The sequence below is a fragment of the Schistocerca cancellata genome, chromosome 5, assembly GCF_023864275.1.
Source record: "Schistocerca cancellata isolate TAMUIC-IGC-003103 chromosome 5, iqSchCanc2.1, whole genome shotgun sequence".
Taxonomy (NCBI): domain Eukaryota; kingdom Metazoa; phylum Arthropoda; class Insecta; order Orthoptera; family Acrididae; genus Schistocerca; species Schistocerca cancellata.
In genome coordinates, this window is record NC_064630.1 from 31,848,641 (window position 1) to 31,868,721 (window position 20,081).

Consider the following 20,081-nt stretch of genomic DNA (forward strand, 5'->3'; position numbering starts at 1 on the left):
AACAAAGACATTAATAGGGTGGAAAATAGTGTGAAAGAAGACATTAACAGGGTGGAAAAGAAAACTGATAACATTAGAGCTGACATGGTTAGCTTAAATTAAGAACTGAAGAAAGAAATTAAAAAGGTGATTCAGGTCGTCAGCTCTAATCTTCCAGACTTAAATAACAAGGTTGAGGTGGTAACTAAAGATTGTGATGAAAAGATAAAGAAAGTAGCATATAACACTAATGAGAAATTACCATTAATGAGTAGTAAATGTGCAGAAGAGAGACAGAAGCAGTGTGATGACTATAGTAGGAGGGTAGAAGCTTCCGAAGAACAGTGTAAAGATGAAGTCAAAGCTGCCAGGAAATTTTATGCTGAAAACAGGGTTAAACTTGAGAACCAAATCGATCAGATAAAAATGATTTAGAAACGCAGGTAGAAACCAAGTGCGCAGTAGTGGTACATTTACATCTACATACATACTCCGCAATCCACCATACGGTGCGTGGCGGAGGGCACCTCCTATCACAACTAGCATCTTCTCTCCCTGTTCCACTCCCAAACAGAACGAGGGAAAAAGGACTGCCTATATGTCTCTGTACGAGCCCTAATCTCTCTTATCTTACCTTTGTGCTCTTTCCGCGAAATATAAATTGGTGGCAGTAAAATTGTACTGCAGTCACCCTCAATTGCTGGTTCTCTAAATTTCCTCAGTAGCGATTCACGAAAAGAACTTTCCTCTAGAGACTCCCACCCGAGTTCCTGAAGCATTTCCGTAACACTCGCGTGATGATCAAACCTACCAGTAACAAATCTAGCAGCCCGCCTCTGAATTGCTTCTATGTCCTCCCTCAATCCGACCTCATAGGGATCCCAAACGCTCGAGCAGTACTCAAGAATAGGTCGTATTAGTGTTTTATAAGCGGTATCCTTTACAGATGAACCACATCTTCCCAAAATTCTACCAATGAACCGAAGACGACTATCCGCCTTCCCCACAACTGCCATTACATGCTTGTCCCACTTCATATCGCTCTGCATTGTTACGCCCAAATATTTAATCGACGTGACTGTGTCAAGCGCTACACTACTAATGGAGTATTCAAAAATTACGGGATTCTTTTTCCTACTCATCTGCATTAATTTACATTTATCTATATTTAGAGTGAGCTGCCATTCTTTACACCAATCACAAATCCTGTCCAAGTCATCTTGTATAGTCCTACAGTCACTCAACGACGACACCTTCCCGTACACGACAGCATCATCAGCAAACAGCCGCACATTGCTATCCACCCAATCAAAAAAATCATTTATGTAGATAGAAAACAACAGCGTACCTACCACACTTCCCTGGGGCACTCCAGATGATACCCTCACCTCCAATGAACACTCACCATCGAGGACAACGTACTGGGTTCTATTACTTAAGAAGTCTTAGAGCCACTCACGTATTTGCGAACCAATCCCATATACTCGTACCTTAGTTAGGAGTCTGCAGTGGGGCCCCGAGTCAAACGCTTTCCGGAAGTCAAGGAATATGGCATCCGTCTGATACCCTTCATCCATGGTTCACAAGATATCATGTGAAAAAAGGGCGAGTTGTGTTTCGCAGGAGCGATGCTTTCTAAGGCCGTGCTGATGCATGGACAGCAACTTCTCTGTCTCAAGGAAATTCGTTATATTCGAACTGAGAATATGTTCGAGAATTCTGCAACAAACCGATGTTAAGGATATTGGTCTGTAATTTTGAGGATCCGTCCTTCTACCCTTCTTATATACAGGCGTCACCTGCGCTTTTTTCCAGTCGCTCGAGACTCTACGTTGGGCAAGAGATTCGCGATAAATGCAAGCTAAGTAAGGAGCCAATGCAGTAGAGTACTCTCTGTAAAACCGAATTGGAATCCCATCAGGGCCTGGCGATTTATTTATTTTCAACACACTCAGCTGCTTCACAACCCCAGGGTTGTCTATCACTATGTCCTTCATACGGGAATCTGTACGAGACTCAAACGGCGGTACGTTTGTACGATCCTCCTGCGTGAAAGATTTCTCAAATGCTAAATTTAAATTTTCAGCTTTCGTATTGCTGTCTTCCGTTGCGAGGCCAGACTGATCAGTGAGTAACTGGATGGAAGCAGTCGACCTGCTTACCGATTTTACGTAAGACCAGAATTTCCTTGGGTTTTCAGCAAGATCTTTTGCTAAGGTATGACGGTGGTAGTGGTTGTATGCTTCGCGCGTCTCTCTTTTTGCAGCAGCACGAATCTCTAACTTTTGCCTGTCCTCGCTCTCCGCTCTCCCGATCTTTCTTGTACCGCGAGTGTAACTGTCTTTGCTTCCTGAGCATTCTCCGAATTACGCTGTTAAACCACGGTGGGTCTTTTCCGTCCGTAACCCACTTTTTTGCCACATACTTGTCCAATGCGTGATTTACAATGTGTTTAAAATTTGCCCATAATTCTTCCACGTCCATCGTACCGGAAGTAAATGATGTCGATTCATTTACTAAGTGGGATGCTAAGAATTGCTTATCTGCTCTTTCACTGAAGGCTTCACCCTCTCCACTTTACCAACATAATTCAAGAAATCACTAATATTATCCCTAGGGGCAGGTACAAACAATTCTCAAACTTTCTGAGGTAATTTAGTTTCTAAACTTATAATTATTGATTCACTACCTAGCACATTGTCCAAATATTTCAGTTTGTTTATCCAAAGCTGACAGAAACCTTTCACAGTACCCTTCCTAAAGTCAAATCTCTCTCCTCCCCAACATTCACTCAAAATTCTCTGCTGCCTCTCTTTGGACCAATATTCATTTAAAAATGCTTCCTGAAAGCTTTGCCCGAAGTACAGCTGTCAGCTACCTGAGCTGCCCATCCATAAGCATCCCCTCTCAAGAAACCTCTCACAATTGACATTTTCTCTTTGTCATTCCACGTTTCCAGCAAATCGTTAAATTCTCTAATGAAATTCAGTGGATGTATTTCCCCATATGGTTCAAAATTATTAAATTTCTTACAACTAATAAATGAAGGACTGTTTGGGACACTGCATACTCTATGCTTTAGATTTTGTACCTCTTCATCTTTTTCTCCATTTCAGCCAATTTGGAATCTACATTTTTATTTACTTTTACCAGTTTTTGGCCCTCAGTGAAAGATCGAATGAGGAATTTTGATGACAGTAATCAATCAGTGAGAGAATTTCAGGTAAATAGCATGAACAGGACTAATTGCAGTAGAAATTCAAGGAGTGGTCGGGTGGAGGATAGCCAGAATGGGCACTGAAATGGTAGGAGAAATTCAAGTAAAAGAAATGGAGGAGATGACTTTAATTCTGGATAAACCATTTAAACTAGATATTGCTCCAGTTTTGGCTTGCATTCGACCGGGTAGTGATGAAGAGCCGTGTGTATATAAATGCGCTGTAATCACAGGTAATGGTAATGAAAATAATAGTTGTAAGACGAGTGTAGTTTCTAATTCGAGTGAGATGTTGAATGATGGTGTGTGTAGCAATGTTTATCACGTAAAAGGAGAGGAGGAACTTACTACAATAAAATTAAGTGATGAAGCAGTATCTGTTGCTGGTGCCAGGGTGCTCAGTGGGTCCAAGTAGATGTTAGATTTTTAAGAGAACATGAAGAATTCAGGTGCTTTCCTTTGTGGTCTAATACAGGAAACAAGGATTAACTAATTAGCCAAGTATTTGGGGACAATGAAAGTGACACTGGGTCTGATTCTGACAGTAGTTGTAATGACGATAGCAGTGACGAATCCAGTAGTGATGAGGACGAGGTATTTGAATTTATAATTGATTATGATGGCAATGTGTTACGTAAAGAACGAATGAAGGAGGATAATGCTTGGCTTAATGAAGAGATAGAGTCTGAGAACGGTAATGAGGAAGAGTACCAGACTATCTGTCATTTGACTGTGTCTGATAATCATTTTGGTAAACAGGATGATAGTTTTTCCAGGGAAAGGATTAATGAGGATTTGTTGTATGAAGAAGATCATATGGTAAGTAAAAAGGAAGTGTGGCACCCTGTAATAACTATCAACCTATAGAAGTGTGTCATGGTACAGTCTTTTCTTACGTCAAGGAAGTACAACTTTAAACATAGTTGCCTGGAGTAATGTGTGGAAATAATAAGCAATATTTGTATGTATATCGCCCTTCAGGCTAGAATATTAAGAAATGTGATGGAATACAGTGAAATAATAGTTTTTCTAAGTGATAATTTTGTCTGTTCAGTAAGGAGAGTTAAGCTTGCCTTAGCATAAGGATCTATTACTGTGGAGTATTTTTCCGTATGCGAACCGCCACAATGGGTTAAAATATGCTGCTGTAAGACTTTTCGATAAATTACCATATGAAATTAAATGTCTCATAGACAGTAGTAATAGTTTCAAATATAAATTGAAATCATATGTTCTTGACAGCTCCTTCTGTACCACAGATGAATTCTTGAACAGGAATAAATATATCTATTGGTATAATATTTGCAGTTTGTACGAATTAAGGGAATGGGGAAGGTGATAAAAATGTTAACCTCTTTTTCCTTGATTCATGTGTGCATTCCACATCATAACGGTTATCGTGAGACCGATCAATGGAATACGTAACTAACTAAGTAGCTAACGAACTGACGACGATCAACACCAGTTATTTCTGTGTGCATATCTATATCATTTGTTTCCTGATTCTGACTGCTTGGAACATTTCCGTCAAATTCTTTATTTTCTACCAGTTTCATTTTACAGATTATATTAATGTTGCTGTGAGCTGCGCTTTATCTTGGATCTGACAGTAATTACTAATACATGATCATCTTCGACAAGATGGCTGCTTCTTTAATGGAAACCAGACCACAACAACATCATTGTTTCTGCTAGAATATTCAGTTCGGCACAAATTTCACTATTACAGATGCTAAAATTTACTGGAAATTTTCGCTAGATCAACTACACGGAAAGCGTCTACTGCTGCTGAATATAGCTACACTGTGTTTGCGTAAGCATTGTGCCTTGTCTTACCCTATTCATCTGTCATTTGTCCATTTGCATAGATTCACTCTGGTTAAATTTAGTAAATAGTCGCTATGTACTTTTTATGTGATTTTCCCTCTTATTCTGTAAAATTTCTGTCGTCACATCTGAGCAAAAAAGAAAATTACGTTCATTATTGCTTGGACAATGAAATACTGTACAATTATTTACACACACAACATTATTCGTTAGAGGCATATATATATATATATATATATATATATATATATATATATATATATAGTTCAATTTAATACCCCTTGCTGTATTTTCACACGTTGCGTAGAAGCTATTATAAATGCCGTTAAATAAAGATTACATTTTCGGAGTACTCCTTTTCGCTGTGGTTTGTAATTTTTACCGTTCCCCGAATAATGATTTTATGTCATGTGCAGTATTAATGGAAGGCGAGCGGATTTTTTTAGTTGTGCTTTCCCCTGTTCCGTCGCTGGTTAATATTTGCATACTGGTTTTAAATAATATTCAATGTTTCAACTTCCTTTAAGTGTAATTCAGTAAAACGTACAAATTATTTTATCGTGCATTATTCGGTTGAGCATTACTTAACGTACAGCTTGTACGATAACACCAAACAGATGACAGAAGAAAAAACAAGATCGAAAATTTTCAATTTTAATTAAGAGTTCTTCGACCTCTTCAGCGATATTACGTCTTAATGTTCCTGTACTTCTTTATACAACTTAATTACAAAATGTCAATAAAAATTTGTTTTTATCATTAGTCCGTGTATCATCGATCACTAAAATTTTCATCTCATTTTTCCCGTACATACGGCACATCACGCAAGCCCTAAGCTACGGTTTCAACTTCGCTTGGTTTTAGCATGGCTCTGATACCACTGTTTTCCATAGCTTTCTGAAAGTTAAACAGCTGAATTTCCTAGAGCAGTACTGTGTTTCGATAGCTGTTTGAAGAAACTGTCAAAGCTGCACAGAAGTGTGTCTTTATTAACTGATGACTAGTTTCGGCCCTTTTCAGTCTGTTTTCAAATCATCATGTGGAACAGAACGTAAAGTGTTAAATTTGTGCAACAGGTGAGGCCGTACCAAAGTACAGAGAAGTTTGACAAAAGTTACATACCACACTAGTCGTACAACAACACCCTTTACGTGTGAGCGCTGGCCACATATTGTGTGCGTGTGCGTGGCTCAGTGCAAAGGGTTATCTGCAGAACGACCGTACTGTGTTACATGCAGCAAAATAATTCTAAGCGAGCCTTAATTATAGTTAAGCAAAGTGGGATAGGGAGTACTGACGGCAGTATGCCATATGGAAGGTTATTATTTTGAAAGATACAAAGAAGTTACATATGACATAAGAATCGAGGGGCATGAAAGGGAAGCAGTGGTTGGGAAGGGAGTGAGACAGGGTTGTAGCCTATTACCGATGTTATTCAATCTGTATATTGAGCAAGCAGTAAAGGAAACAAAAGAAAAATTCGGATTTGGAAGTGAAATCCATGGAGAAGAAATAAAAACTTTGGGGTTCGCCGATGACATTGTAATTCTGTCAGAGACATCAAAGGACCTGGAAGAGCAGCTGAATGGAATGAGCAGTGTCTTAAAAGGAGGATATAAGATGACTATCAACAAAAGTAAAACAAGGATAATGGAATGTAGTCTAATTAAACCTGGCGATGCTGAGGGAATTAGATTAGGCAATGAGACAATTAAAGTAGTAAATGAGTTTTGCTATTTGGGGAACAAAATAACTGACGATGGTCGAAGTAGAGAGGATATAAAATGTAGACTAGCAATGGCAAGGAAAGCGTTTCTGAAGAAGAGAAATTTGAGCGTAGATTTAAGTGTCAGGAAGTCGTTTCTGAAAGTATTTGTATGGAGTGTAGCCATGTATGGAAGTGAAACGTGGACGATAAATAGTTTAGACAAGAAAAGAATAGAAGCTTTCGAAATGTGGTGCTACAGAAGAATGCTGAAAATTAGATGGGTAGATCACATAACTAATGAGGAGGTATCGAATAGGATTGGGGTGAAGAGAAATTTGTGGCACAACTTGACTAGAAGAAGGGATCGGTTGGTAAGATATGTTCTGAGGCATCAAGGGATCCCCAATTTAGTATTGGGGGGAGCGTGGAGGGTAAAAATCGTAGAGGGAGACCAAGAGATGAATACACTGAACAGATTCAGAAGGATGTAGGTTGCAGTAGGTACTGGGAGATGAAGAAGCTTGCACAGGATAGATTAGCATGGAGAGCTGCATCTAACCACTCTCTGGACTGAAGACCACAACAACAACAATATGTGGAACAGAACGTATAGTGCTACAATTTCTACAACAGGTGAGGCCATACCAAAGTACAGAAAAGTTTGACAAAAGTTACATACCACACAAGTCGTACAACACCCATTACGTGTGAGTACTGGCCACATAGTGTGTGCGTGTGCGTGGCTCAGTGCAAAGGGTTATCTGCAGAACGACCGTACTGTGTTGCATGCAGCAAAGTAATTCTAGGCGAGCCTTAAACATAGTCAAGCAAGCTGGGATAGGGGCCACTGACGGCAGTATGCCATATGGAAGGTTATTACTTTGTAAGATACAAATAAGTTACATATGGCATAAAGAATAGAAATCTTAAATGAAAAGTTAAAAGCAACAATCATAAAAGGAACTAACCAAAAGGAGATCGTATGAATGCATATGCGCCAGAAGCAGTGGCGCCGTAAACGGCTAGTCAGTACAACACTAATAGTAACTAAGACTATCTAATGGTACACAACCTCAAAACGCTTTATACAAAGGATGTAAAATACAAAAGAAGACCTAACCAGGAGCATAATTAAGCTCGATATTATTTATTACACATTACAGTGTCTTATAATGCATATGTCAAAACACAAACCAAATTAAAAATACATAGTGAAGCAGAGTTGACGTATCATGTGTTGCACGATAGGCTTATGAAGCATATTTAAAAAAAAAAAAGACATTACAAAGTCCGTTCACACTGAACGGAGCCATCTCGCCAGTAGTAAAATTACAACGAAGCGACAAATGCTGAGAAACAGCTGTCGACCTTCTAAGACAGCCCATGTTAAGCAAACCGTAAACAAATTTCATTTATTCCTTGTTAGCTGACAAACCTGGCATTGTCCGCGTTTTCATGTTTCTCATTTTCTATTAGAAACGAAAACAAAGCTTAGCTTCACAGCGATTGTTGCCTGACAGTAAGGGATATGTGTTCCAAGTTAGGTTGATATCAGTCCAGTGGTTTAGGAGGAGATGCGGAAAACAAACACACATATACACACTTGTCGTATATTATTCTCGTATACCAGCTCACTAAAAAGTAAAAAAAGTAGATATGCAAAAACACTGTTAATAATTTTCAAGACCAGAACAGCATAGATGAATATCAACACAAAAATCTGTCGAGGACTGTACCTTGGAAATACACGTTAGCAATTATTAAGAGCAGCAAAGTACAGGCGACTATTAATCCAAAGAACTGCCCACGACTCTACCTTGTAAACAGACGTTAACAATGATCGATAATGCAATCTGGTATCGTATGGGCGATGGGAAGTGGGGGAGAAGGAATCGGAACTGAGGACGATACTCAGGAGGAACCGGATAAAGAAGAGGGAGTGGGGGTAGGAGCGGAAAGGATCCAGGGAAGAAGGAACCGGAGGAGGACCAAACGCCACACCCTACATCATTCCATGACTAATCGCACGAACATACTGAACATCTAGATTTCCATTCACTGCTAGGAACTGGGCGCTCAGTATATAACCTCTAGGTATGCGTAGCACAATAAATGTCAGCAAGGTGAAGCAGATGAAAAGAAGTGGGAGAACAGTTAGATGATAAGAAAATAGAAGTGAGTAAACGTTCACCACTATATATTTAGACAAAAGTTAAAAGTAACTAAAATTTTATTCATACGAAAATTCTTTTCTACCAAATTAGCTAAACCAAAGATAGTTAGGGTCTTGTCTGAGCTAGGGGGAATCCTATCTGGTATTCACCAAATTTTTTTACAAAGTAGTATAAGAGAAACGCACAAAGAGAAGAAGGGTTGACAGTGTTTGGTAGGGGAGGGATGTTAAGAGGGAGGGAAGGGAGAGGGGAGGTATGAATAAAAATTAAAATATCATTATACGTAAGTTAAAAAGCGGTACACATGCTGGGGGGGGGGGGGGAGGGGGCTGGAGGGTTATACGAGGCTCATAGATACAAATAATAACTGAAAGCGAGAAGAACAATAAACTGTTAAACTGAAAGTGCATCATCACATAATATTATCGACGTCTTCATTAGAGCTCCAAAAGGTTACCACCCTGGAGAGGGGAGTACCAAAAGCACAAAAAAACTCTAACCTGCCTCCAGTGTGGAAAATCGGTTGCAGCAATAGTCAACCTGCTCATTCAACACTTTATCGGGCTCCTGTATCTTTTTCCTAAAAATCTCCAACTCTTCTAAAATGTCTAGGTGCACACCTTTAGGCACTTCATGCAGTATTTCATTTGTTACCTCAACGGTACCCACTAGTTGTCCTTCGTTCCGTGACTGTTTACCGAAAGCCGTATTGTTAGCTAGGCTTAAATGTTCCTCAAACTGGGTAAAAAACGTTCTGCGTGTTTGATCGACGTAGGAGGAATTTCATGAACCACACTGTGACTGATATTCACCAGAAGAGTTATACTGATATTTTTTAGTACCGGTTGCATCCAGCCATTTGCTTAGTTGGTTTCAATGTATATCTAAGACGGCTCCACTCTAGAAACCAAAATTAAATCTCTTAGGGAAACATAGGCCAACTTCAAGGACATTGGGCTCCACGTCACCCCGTGGAGTCCTTCCCTTTTTTTCTTATTGGACGAATGGTCAACGAGTGATTATTTTTGCAGGCATTAGCAACAGTGGTCTGTTTCATCAGTTCTTTGCCTACTTCATCATTACATACTGGGCGTCTTTTGAGTCGCGTAATCATGGAGCTGGAAAAGGCTATTTCATGTTGGATAAGGTGATTGGAATCCTCCCCAATGATGACATCAGACGGCGGCAGCTTACGGAAGCTCGAAAAGCCCTGCGGCTTTCCCGTGATTGTTGTAGAAATTTTGTTCTGATACGGAAATTAAGTGTTAGCAGAACCATGTCACTCAAACATATTTTGATACTCAATTTTTGAGGAAGCGTCCTAAATGTTTTGCGATACTTATCGACGTTCGAGTACGAGAGTCATTTCTAAATTTTGGTAACGGTACACCAATGCCTGTATTGTATCGATAATATCGTAAATAAGGAATCGTCGCTGACCCTGCGTCAAAGTATTGATTGCTTACGTACCTTAAAGCTTTCTTTTAGCACTAAACCACTCATCATTTAAAATAAATGGCGAATTTTGAAATTACGTTGTTATTTTGTCAATCAACTGGACTATAAACCCAAATAGAAACACAGTATTCCACCCTCAAGCAATATATGAGTCGTGACATAACTTTTATCTTATCCATATGTGCCATTATTACAAGCTTTTCTTTAGTATAACAGCATTATTTTAGAATACAGTGTAAAATCAACGAGCTGCCCTATGTTTGCAAGAAAACGCTAGAATATAAAATCAACACTCTAACCACTTTTCTGGAATTGTGGGTACATACAGTATTTTACTAACGGTCGTTTATGAACTCTAAACAAGGGTTAATCATCCTCAAGAGACAGGTGTCTAACACCATGTGACAACATGTAGCCTTGATAACTGTCGCACTTCAATGGAGGTTGATATGCCGTAGTATCAGCTATACTCCAACTAAAGCCTTCCAAAGCGACCAGTCAGCTCTTTTAAGAAACCGACTAATACACACATCAAAAAAAGTTTTGCATCACCCCGGTTCCCAGAACTCCTGAAGATAAACGTTGACTGTGGATATTGTATCACAGACACAGTCCCTTTGATTGTTCAGAGATGTCACTAAACCCGCCCAAAGATGTAAACAACCATGCGCGAGCAGCGCCTATTAGACGGAGAGTGTCCGAGAGCCAATCATTTCCAGCCATTCCTGCAGGAAGGAGGTACACAGCTCGTGTTGTCTGTAGTTCAACCATGCCTAGACGGTCAGTACCGCGGTTCGATCGAGCCGCATTGTTACTTTGTGCCAGGAAGGGCTCTCAACAATGGAAATGTCCAGGCGTCTCGGAGTGAACCAAAGCGATGTTGTTCGGACATGGAGGAGGTGCAGAGAGACAGGAACTGCCGATGGCATGCCTCGCTCAGGCCGCCCAAGGGCTACTACTGCAGTGGATGACCGCTACCTACGGATTATGGCTAGGAGGAACCCTGACAGCAACGCCACCATGTTGAATAGTGCTTTTTTTGCAGCCACAGAACGTCGTGTTATGACTCAAACTGTATGCAATAGGCTGCATGAGGCGCAACTTCACTCCCGACATCCATGGCGAGGTCCATCTTTGCAACCACAACACCATGCTGCGCAGTACAGATAGACCCAACAATATGGCGAATCGACCGCTCAGGATTGGCATCATGTTCTCTTCATCGATGAGCGTCACATATGCCTTCAACCAGACAATCGTCGGAGACATGTTTGGAGCCAACCCGGTCAGGCTGAACGCCTTAGACACGCTGTCCAGCGAGTGTTTTGGGGCGGCATTATGTGGGGCCGACGTACATCGCTGGTGGTCATGGAAGGCGCCGTAACGGGTGTACGATATGTGAATGCCATCCTCCAAGCGATAGTGCAACCATATCGGCAGAATATTGGCGAGGCATTCGTCTTCATGGACGACAATTCGCGCCCCCATCGTGCGCATCTCGTGAATGACTTTCTTCAGGATAACGACATCGCTCGACTAGAGTGGCCAGCATGTTCTCCAGACATGAAACCTATCGAACATGCCTGGGATAGACTGAAAAGGGCTGTATATGGACGACGTGACCCACCAACCACTCTGAGGGATCTACGCTGAATCGTCGCTGAGGAGTGGGACAATCTTGACCAACAGTGCGTTGTTGAACTTGTGGATAGTATGCCATGACGAATACAGGCATGCATCAATGCAAGAGGACACGCTACTGGGTATTAGATGTACCGGTGTGTACAGCAATCTGGACCACCACCTCTGAAGCTCTCGCTGTATGGTGGTACAACATGCAATGTGTGGTTTTCATGAGCAATAAAAAGGTCGGAGATGATGTTTATGTTGATCTATATTCCGTTTTTCTGTATAGGTTACGGAACCGAGGTGATGCAAAACCTTTTTTGATGTGTGTATTATCCAGTGATTTTTTATACTGCTAACTACGGTAATTGTGTTCCCTGTATGCTACACAGATAATGCGTAGATTTCAATAATTTAGATTAGTAGTGCAAGGTTGTTATGTCCCGCAATATTACCTGGTGCTTTCGACAAGGATGCCTTCACATTTGCTTCGATAGCATGAAATTATCGAATACTTTTTATCGACAATGAAATCTTCACTGGTTGTCAGCCAACCGGTGGCGCCGTATTGTCGTAGCGTTTCTTCATGCAAAGTGTCGGCTTCTTGAAGCTTGCCACTTGATCTGACAGGTTCATCCCTGCCTGTTGCTGTACAGGGTACACAGTGCAGTTAGCGATCGATGATGATGTGATGATAGGTGTTGATGTGATGGATGTCTGTCGGGAAGGGGAAGCTAGGGAGGTGGTTCGGCACCTGTTCTGTCTTCTGCACTTCTTGTTCCTCTTAGACGACCTTCTGAAGGGCTGCTCAGAAGGTTCATCTGTTTCGGTGGCCTCTTCATTTTCAGGGCTGGTATCGTGGAGAATATCTTGTTCTTCACAGAAGGTCTCATCCACGGCACAATGTGTTCCCCCTGGATTGGGGTGAAGACGGCCCTGGTGTTGACTGTCGTAATAGCCTGTAGGGAAAGGAATCTGAGCAGCTGCCCTAGCTGTTTACGGGTGAAAGGATAAAGCTGATAGGAGAGGGGAGGTCTAGGTTGGAGGTGAGGTGTGAAATGGTAATGATTGAGGAGATGGGGATAGGTTCTGTCCTGCAGAGAATTAGTGATCTTATCCAGTGCCGTTCCCTGAAAGGTAGGTGGTGATGCTGCAACCCGAGCTCTTGGAAGCGACGATGAGCGGTCAGCTCTGCGACTGGCCGTCGGTGACGTCGCTGACCCCTGGATGGAGATGGCTTTCGGAGTAGCCTGCTGCTTGCCCACAGGGCCCTCTGTGGAGTGGACAGCTGTGACACGCATCTCCTCTTCCAGGATCACCTCCACAGCTTCTAGCACCTCTGCAGTGACCACGGAGGTGACTGTTTGTATGATGGCTTCCAACCCCACCTACTACCTTACCGCAGGTTCACGCCCCCTTCGTTCCTTTACAGCCACTGGGCTGTGACTCCTCTGTCGAGGGCCCAAAGGGTGAGCCAATCGTGCATCTCCGAAAGAAGTGTCGCACCCAGTGGTCTGTTGCACAAGTACCCTATTAATCCACCGATTGGGCCCTCAACAGAGGAGTTGCAGTCCAATGGCTATAAAGGAAAGAATGGAACATGAATCCGACACTGCACCTGAAGATGACGAGAAGGAAACTCGTCGAAATGTTGTGAAAGCAAGATGCCACGGGTTGGCTGATAACCCTGGAAGATTTCATCAATTAAATTCGCTGAGAAAGTCTGCATTTCCATATACTTACCTTGCTGACGCCGACACCACAAGTACCGAAAAAAATGAATCTGTACTTATTCATAGCAGTTATATTGGTACGTCCTTAGCTGACCCCTTTTTTACGCACTGCAGGTTGTTAGAAATACCTGTACAGTCGGGTGCTTAAGTGTCACATGTGGACAGGCCGGCCGGTGGTGGTGGTGTGCGAGCGAGGTTGCGGTCTGCTGTCGGCGGGGAAGGCGCTCCAGGCCCTGCAGCCAGACAGGGGGCTGGCCGTGACCGCCGAGGCGGCGGAGCGCCGCCTGCCGGAGGTGGCGGCCGCGCTGTCCAGCCGCGCCTGCCGCTGGCTGCTGCTGCTCCAGCCGCACAGTGCAGACCCGCTGTCCGCCGCCGCCCGGAGCCGCCTGCTGGACGAGCTGCGGCGCCACCCCAAGACCCTCGTCCTCGTCACAGGTAGGCTGGCGCAGCTATAGGGGCCAGCTCGGGCCTCTGCCTTCTCTCATCGAGAATGTCTAAACATCATCTTCGTCATCATCATTTTGTACATTTTCCACCGCTGCCCAGCTCTGCTTGAAATACGAGTCTGTCCAGCTTTCCCCCCCTTCCCACCATCTCTCTCTCTCTCTTTCTCTCTTGCTCTTTCGGTACTTAGTCTTCTGACTGTTTTGATGCAGTTCACTACGACTGCTTCTCCCTTAATCTCAGAGCAGCACTTGTCCCCAACGCCCTCAAGAATTTGCCGGATGTATTCCAAGATTTCCCATCGCTCAAAGTTTTTATCCTCTCTTCAGCTCCCTCTTGTACAATGGAAGCTATTCCCTGGCGTCTTAACGTATGTCCTATCATCCTGTCCCTAATTTTTGTCGGTCTATTCCATATGCTCCTTTCTTTTTTTATCTTATAAATCCATGTATAGCACCACATCTCAAATGCATCGATCCTTTTCTTTACCACTGTGCTTGTAATGTTGCCACTCTTGCTTTTAATTTCGCCAAAGGTTGTTTTGACTTTTTTAAATGATGAATCTGCTCTTCCGACGGCCAATTCTTTTTCGATTTCTTCACATCTTCCATAATGACATTTGAACTTCTTTACCACTGCGCCTGTACTGTTGCCACTCTTGCTTTTAATTTCACCAAAGATTGTTTTGACTTTTTTCAGTGATGAATCTGCTCTTCCAACGGCCAATTCTTTTTCGATTTGTTCACATCTTCCATAAGGCCATTTCAACTTCTTTACCACTGCGCCTGTAACGTTGTCACTCTTGCTTTTCATTTCACCAAAGGTTGTTTTGACTTTTTAAAATGATGAATTTGCTCTTCCGACGGCCAATTCTTTTTCGATTTCTTCACATCTTCCATAAGGCCATATCAACTTAACTTTCCTGCATCCCCATGTATTTCCTTCCTAAGCGACTTATAATGTAGTATTCCTCTCCTTCTCTGAACATTTGTGTACTACCTTCTTTCGCCGATCAGTTAAAATAGTCCTTCTGTTACCCAAGATTTCTTAGACCTTGCTTTCCTTGTACCTATATTTGTCTGCTCTACTTCTGTAATTACCATTTTTACACATTCCGTTCCTGTTCAACTGAACTGCCAATTGTGGTATGCATTGTCATGGTATCTATAGCCTTAGAGAACTTCAAACACATTTCAGAATTGTACGTCAGTTCAGTGGCCCATTTCTTTTGTTTTTTTTTTTTCAGTACTGATTCTACCAGACAAATCTCTTAAACTTCAGTCTACTCTTCATCAATACTAAATTGTGATCTGATCCTGTTTCTGCTCCTGGGTACACCTTGCAATCCAATATTTATTTGGACCATGATGTAATCTAGCTGGAATCTTCGCGTGTGTCCAGACTTTCTTCAAGTGTGCCTGCTCGTTTTATGAGTTTTGAACAGTGTATTTTCTATTAAAGCTGAAATTTATTGCAGAATCCAATTAGCCTCCTCATTTCTCATGCCTACCACCACCGCACAGTGGCTTGCAGAGTGTATATGTATAAAAGCAGACGTACACGTCCATTTTCTGCCATAACTCTGTTCTCTTATTGCTCAATGTTATCCTCTCTTCCGAAGGCTTTCTTCCACTCCTTTTAGTCTCTTGTCGCTTGACCTTCTTCTCGATCTCTTACCCTCCATCTTCATCTAGTGCATCTTCCAAGGCGTCATCTTATCATTCGCTTCATATGCCCATACAGTTTTAATCTTTTTTCAACAATTTTCTCTTGCAGGCGTTGTTTGCGTGTTATCTCCCTAACGCTTTCATTTCTCACCTCTACTTTTTCGTTACACTTATCACACTTATGAGAAACTACAGTTGACTTGCTGGACTAATATGTCCCCATTCCTTCACAAACTACGTTTCTGCACGCATGGTGTAGTTGGTACATAATACATTTAGTGTATTACTTCACTACTTGTTTCGGGATTTTCTTTGTTCCATGTCATTCCTCTCACACGTCTCTTGAACTATCAACTTCACTTATCTGCTTTGTCTTTATCCTGTAGTTGAAACTTCGCACAGTTTCCACCTGCTCACTCTTTTGCATTCTTTGCCTACATCCCAGTGTAACAAAAAATTATAGTAACTCCTTGATCACACCCAAAGGGTCACGCGATGGCGACTGTCCACCTTGTCATCCTTGCGATATAGCGTCATTTGGATGCAGTGTAGAGCGGTCCAGTCAAGAAAGGGAAAATGGGGGCACTAAATCGCTTATGGGCAGTTTCTACGTAATTCCTTGCACACAGTTCTACACCGCTGGAGGGAAAATTGTTTCTTAGTCATCCTGTACGGCAGTTGTCGCATTCTTCCGGGAAAGACGACTTCTCCCACCTAGAGCGCTTGCTCGCTTTTCTGTTTACAAACAGGATATACCTCCTCAGCGTTTTCTGTCCAGTTCTCTTTCGTCAGCAGACAAAAAAACTTCACTGATCTCGTGTTTATGTAGTATTTCAGTTTATTATTTGCAGCTTTTAAGTCGACATTTACGTAAAATACTTTCCTACAAACTGTGGCTGAGATGTGTTTAAGTTGTAAGTGTGATGTTGTCAGTGAGTTATGTAGTGTTGATGAGAAAGTGTTTGGACTGGTGAATGTGGCACCTTGCTGCTGTCCATCTACGACAGCGTTTCTAAATCCGAGTAACTGTTATACGTCCGAAAGAACAGACACCACGCCTTCATATAATTGATTCGTCTCGATGGGCCATGAATCCACCACCCTCACAGGGGATGCACGATATCGTTCGGCCTCCAGCGGGAACGTGCAGTTAGCGAGAGTGGATTACACGGACGTGGAGTGCGGGCACGTGGCCCCAGGTGGGAATGTGAGTCGGCCGGCAAGTGCGCTCGGGTAGTCTGCACTGTGCCCGGATGGCGCAGTGGTTCGTGCAGCTGCCTAGTAAGCAGGAGATCCCAAGTTCGAGTCCCATTCCGGCTGGGATAACTACATGTTCCGGTTTTGCAGGAATACTCCTGGTTTTCACATAAATGTTCCGGTGTCCCGAGAAAATCATGTGGGACGCACAACTGTCGCGGTTTTTAATCGAGAAACAAAATGTGAGCAATAATATTTTCATTTAATCAAATATTTGTGAAAAACATGTTTCCTAGAATTAGAATGACATCGCAATATATATTTTCACCATATATAGGCCTACCACATTTGATTTAACTACTCTTGTGCCTAAAGAAAGAGTAAGAGACCGGTTGAAAAGAAAAGCAGGTATTACCTATTCCCGCCTCTGACTCGTCTACCTTCCACTTTATGGCCCTCGAGACAAGTAAAACCAAAACCAAAGGAAGTATAGAGGAGCATCACTTAAACCATTTCTCCTAACGGGACTGTAGTCATATGGAAGTTACTTTTGTGAAGAATGTGAGCGATGCGCTGTGTGTTAGCATCGCTTATTGAACATTGTTTGCAATGTATGCACGCTTGTCACAACAGTCTACCGTCAAACTAAACCTTAAATTTTAGTATGTAATGTATAATTTGCATCTGATTGCTAGTTCGTAATACTACATAGTTTCTATGATTGACAAGTAGTACCTAAGAGCCATGTAAGTGACTAAACAATGCAAAAAATATATATGTAGGCTATTACAGTAAAAAGTATATATCAGTTTTTTTGTGTCTGAGGAGAAATATTTCATTTGTTTGTAATGTGCCTACATTTTGCTTTGCAATTTACAAAATGAAGACACATTCTTGCTGTGGATTTTTCAGTCGCTGCATTGTCATAGGTCTATTGTCGATTTCAAAATATCCCGATAACTGCCAGAAGTAAGCGTAAGTGTAGGAATGAAGTTAAGTATGTAGTATAAACGCAAGTGTCCTGGTCTTTTCTGTTTGAAATCTCCTAGGTCGACCACACATTTTCAATCGTCGCCGCTGATTTGACATAAAATTCCGTTGCAGCTGATATCAACAGTTCCTTCCCTTTTTTTCTTTACTTTCTTCCTCTTCCGCCATCAGTTTACATACCATCCAGCTGTGTTGTAATGGTTTGGTGGTGAATTAATGGTTGGACAGACAGTTACTGCACTTCTCTCACTATTAATTGTCTTATGGTAGTGTGCATAAATCTCTTGTAGACAGGAAATGCTGGCAGTTGTAGAGTTGGCAGCACTGAACAGAGCCAATTACCACACATGTACAGTATATGTTGCAAGGTGGATGTGAAGACGGCTGCTGGAATGGTAATCGCCATCTTCAAGTCTAAAACGGTGAGCTGCTCTAATCAATTGGTTATATTGAGACATCGGAAATTCCGTAACACCTAAGTGACCTACTTCTGTTGCAGAGGGAGTCACTTGAAGCCTCTGGGCCTCTTTAGATATTGGGAGGACTGAGGCTGGGGTGATGCAGTTGATACCCCTCGTGATGTGAAAAGTGGCCGAGCATTGATAGTGGAGACAACGAAATCGATATTGTCGAATACATACTGACAGCATGCTACACTTGTGCACGTTCTTCAGTGTGGCAGACAGTTGAGAGCTCCACGTGTTGAACTTTTTTTCATAGTAGAGCACTTAACAACTGCAAATAATGTAAGCGTCGGTTTCCGCTGCCATTGTCGCAGTCAATAAAATACTTCTGCGCTATTGACCGCTTTGTCATAGAGATGGGCAAACTGAAACACGTAACTGTTTCGAAACAAATGAAACAGTACAATGTAATGTTCCGATACGTTGTTTCGAAACAGTGAAACAGTTTGTGTTTTGTATTCTAATAAACCTACACATTTTATCATCTTGAATGTCTACTGTGTAAGTATGTCCATATAAACACAAATGAGGTGCGAGAGCGCTAATCATGTCGCAGAAAGTATGAAACTATCACTTAGGCGTCTTGGCAGTTTCGTATTTCCTGCAGCAAATGCGCTGCTTTCGTGTCGCGTGACTTTCATACTTTTCAATTGGCTGAGGACAGCCATAGCTGAAGACAGAAGAACCACCACGAACGGAACTGGAGGTGGGAGCAAACTGCAGAAACACACATTCCGTTAGTATGGGTAATATACCCATCCTGCTAATTTCCATCTACACAAAGGAAATCATTGTGGATAATAGGCACAGTGACTATAGACTCACAAATAACGCCAAATAATTCGAATAAATAACAAAATATAACAGAAAATTTTTTGTCTTTCAAGGTGTTTCGAACCGTTACTATAAATTCACCATGCTTCCCAGCCCTTCCCGTACACCATTACACTATCAGTGATTTGTCAAACTGATTGCTTGCAATTATACCTACATCAAATTTATGTATATGTCTAATAACTGTCACTCTACGCCTTTCTTTTATTCAAAATGTTGTAGGCTTACTTGCGTTTCTTAATATGATTACTGTACATGAACAGAGAAGCGTATGTTATAAAAAAAGTGTAATGTGACTGAATGATTTTCACATATTTATTATTTTGAATGTGAATAGTATGCGTTGTTTTATTGTTTGGTTAGTGTTTATAAAGCAGATGTTACGCCATTTCGAAACAGGACAGTCAGCTAGAAACGAAGCTTTATTTTCGGATATCTTCAGCTTCACGCTATTGCTTGTCAAAAAGATTTCGACGCTCTTGAAAGTGTTTCATGAAGTGTTATGTTGTGTTTCAGTACCTGTGCCAAGCCCGAATCTCGTCCGACACAGAGCGGAATGAAACATCACCGTTTCGATACAAGCATAGGTGGACTGAAACAGCCTTATTTTGAAACAACGATACAGTTTCTGTGTCTGGCTCGAGATCGAATCTGGTCCGGTTATCCGAGACAGGGACGGAATGAAACACCACTGTTTCGAAACAGTGAACCACAGCCGTTCCGAAACACTGAAACAGTTCCACGTATCGATACACTGTATCGA

The 20,081-nt window shown here is 41.9% G+C and overlaps 1 protein-coding gene across 1 annotated transcript in view; it reads left to right on the top strand.

The window, feature by feature from the left end:
* The window catches only part of LOC126188346 (uncharacterized), a 204,989-nt gene that overhangs the window by 171,495 nt on the left and 13,413 nt on the right, over window positions 1-20,081 (top strand). Inside the window, exon 7 of the mRNA XM_049929945.1 lies at window positions 13,888-14,157. Within this exon, the coding sequence (XP_049785902.1) occupies window positions 13,888-14,157 (270 nt within the window). The remainder of the gene's footprint in view (window positions 1-13,887; window positions 14,158-20,081) is intronic.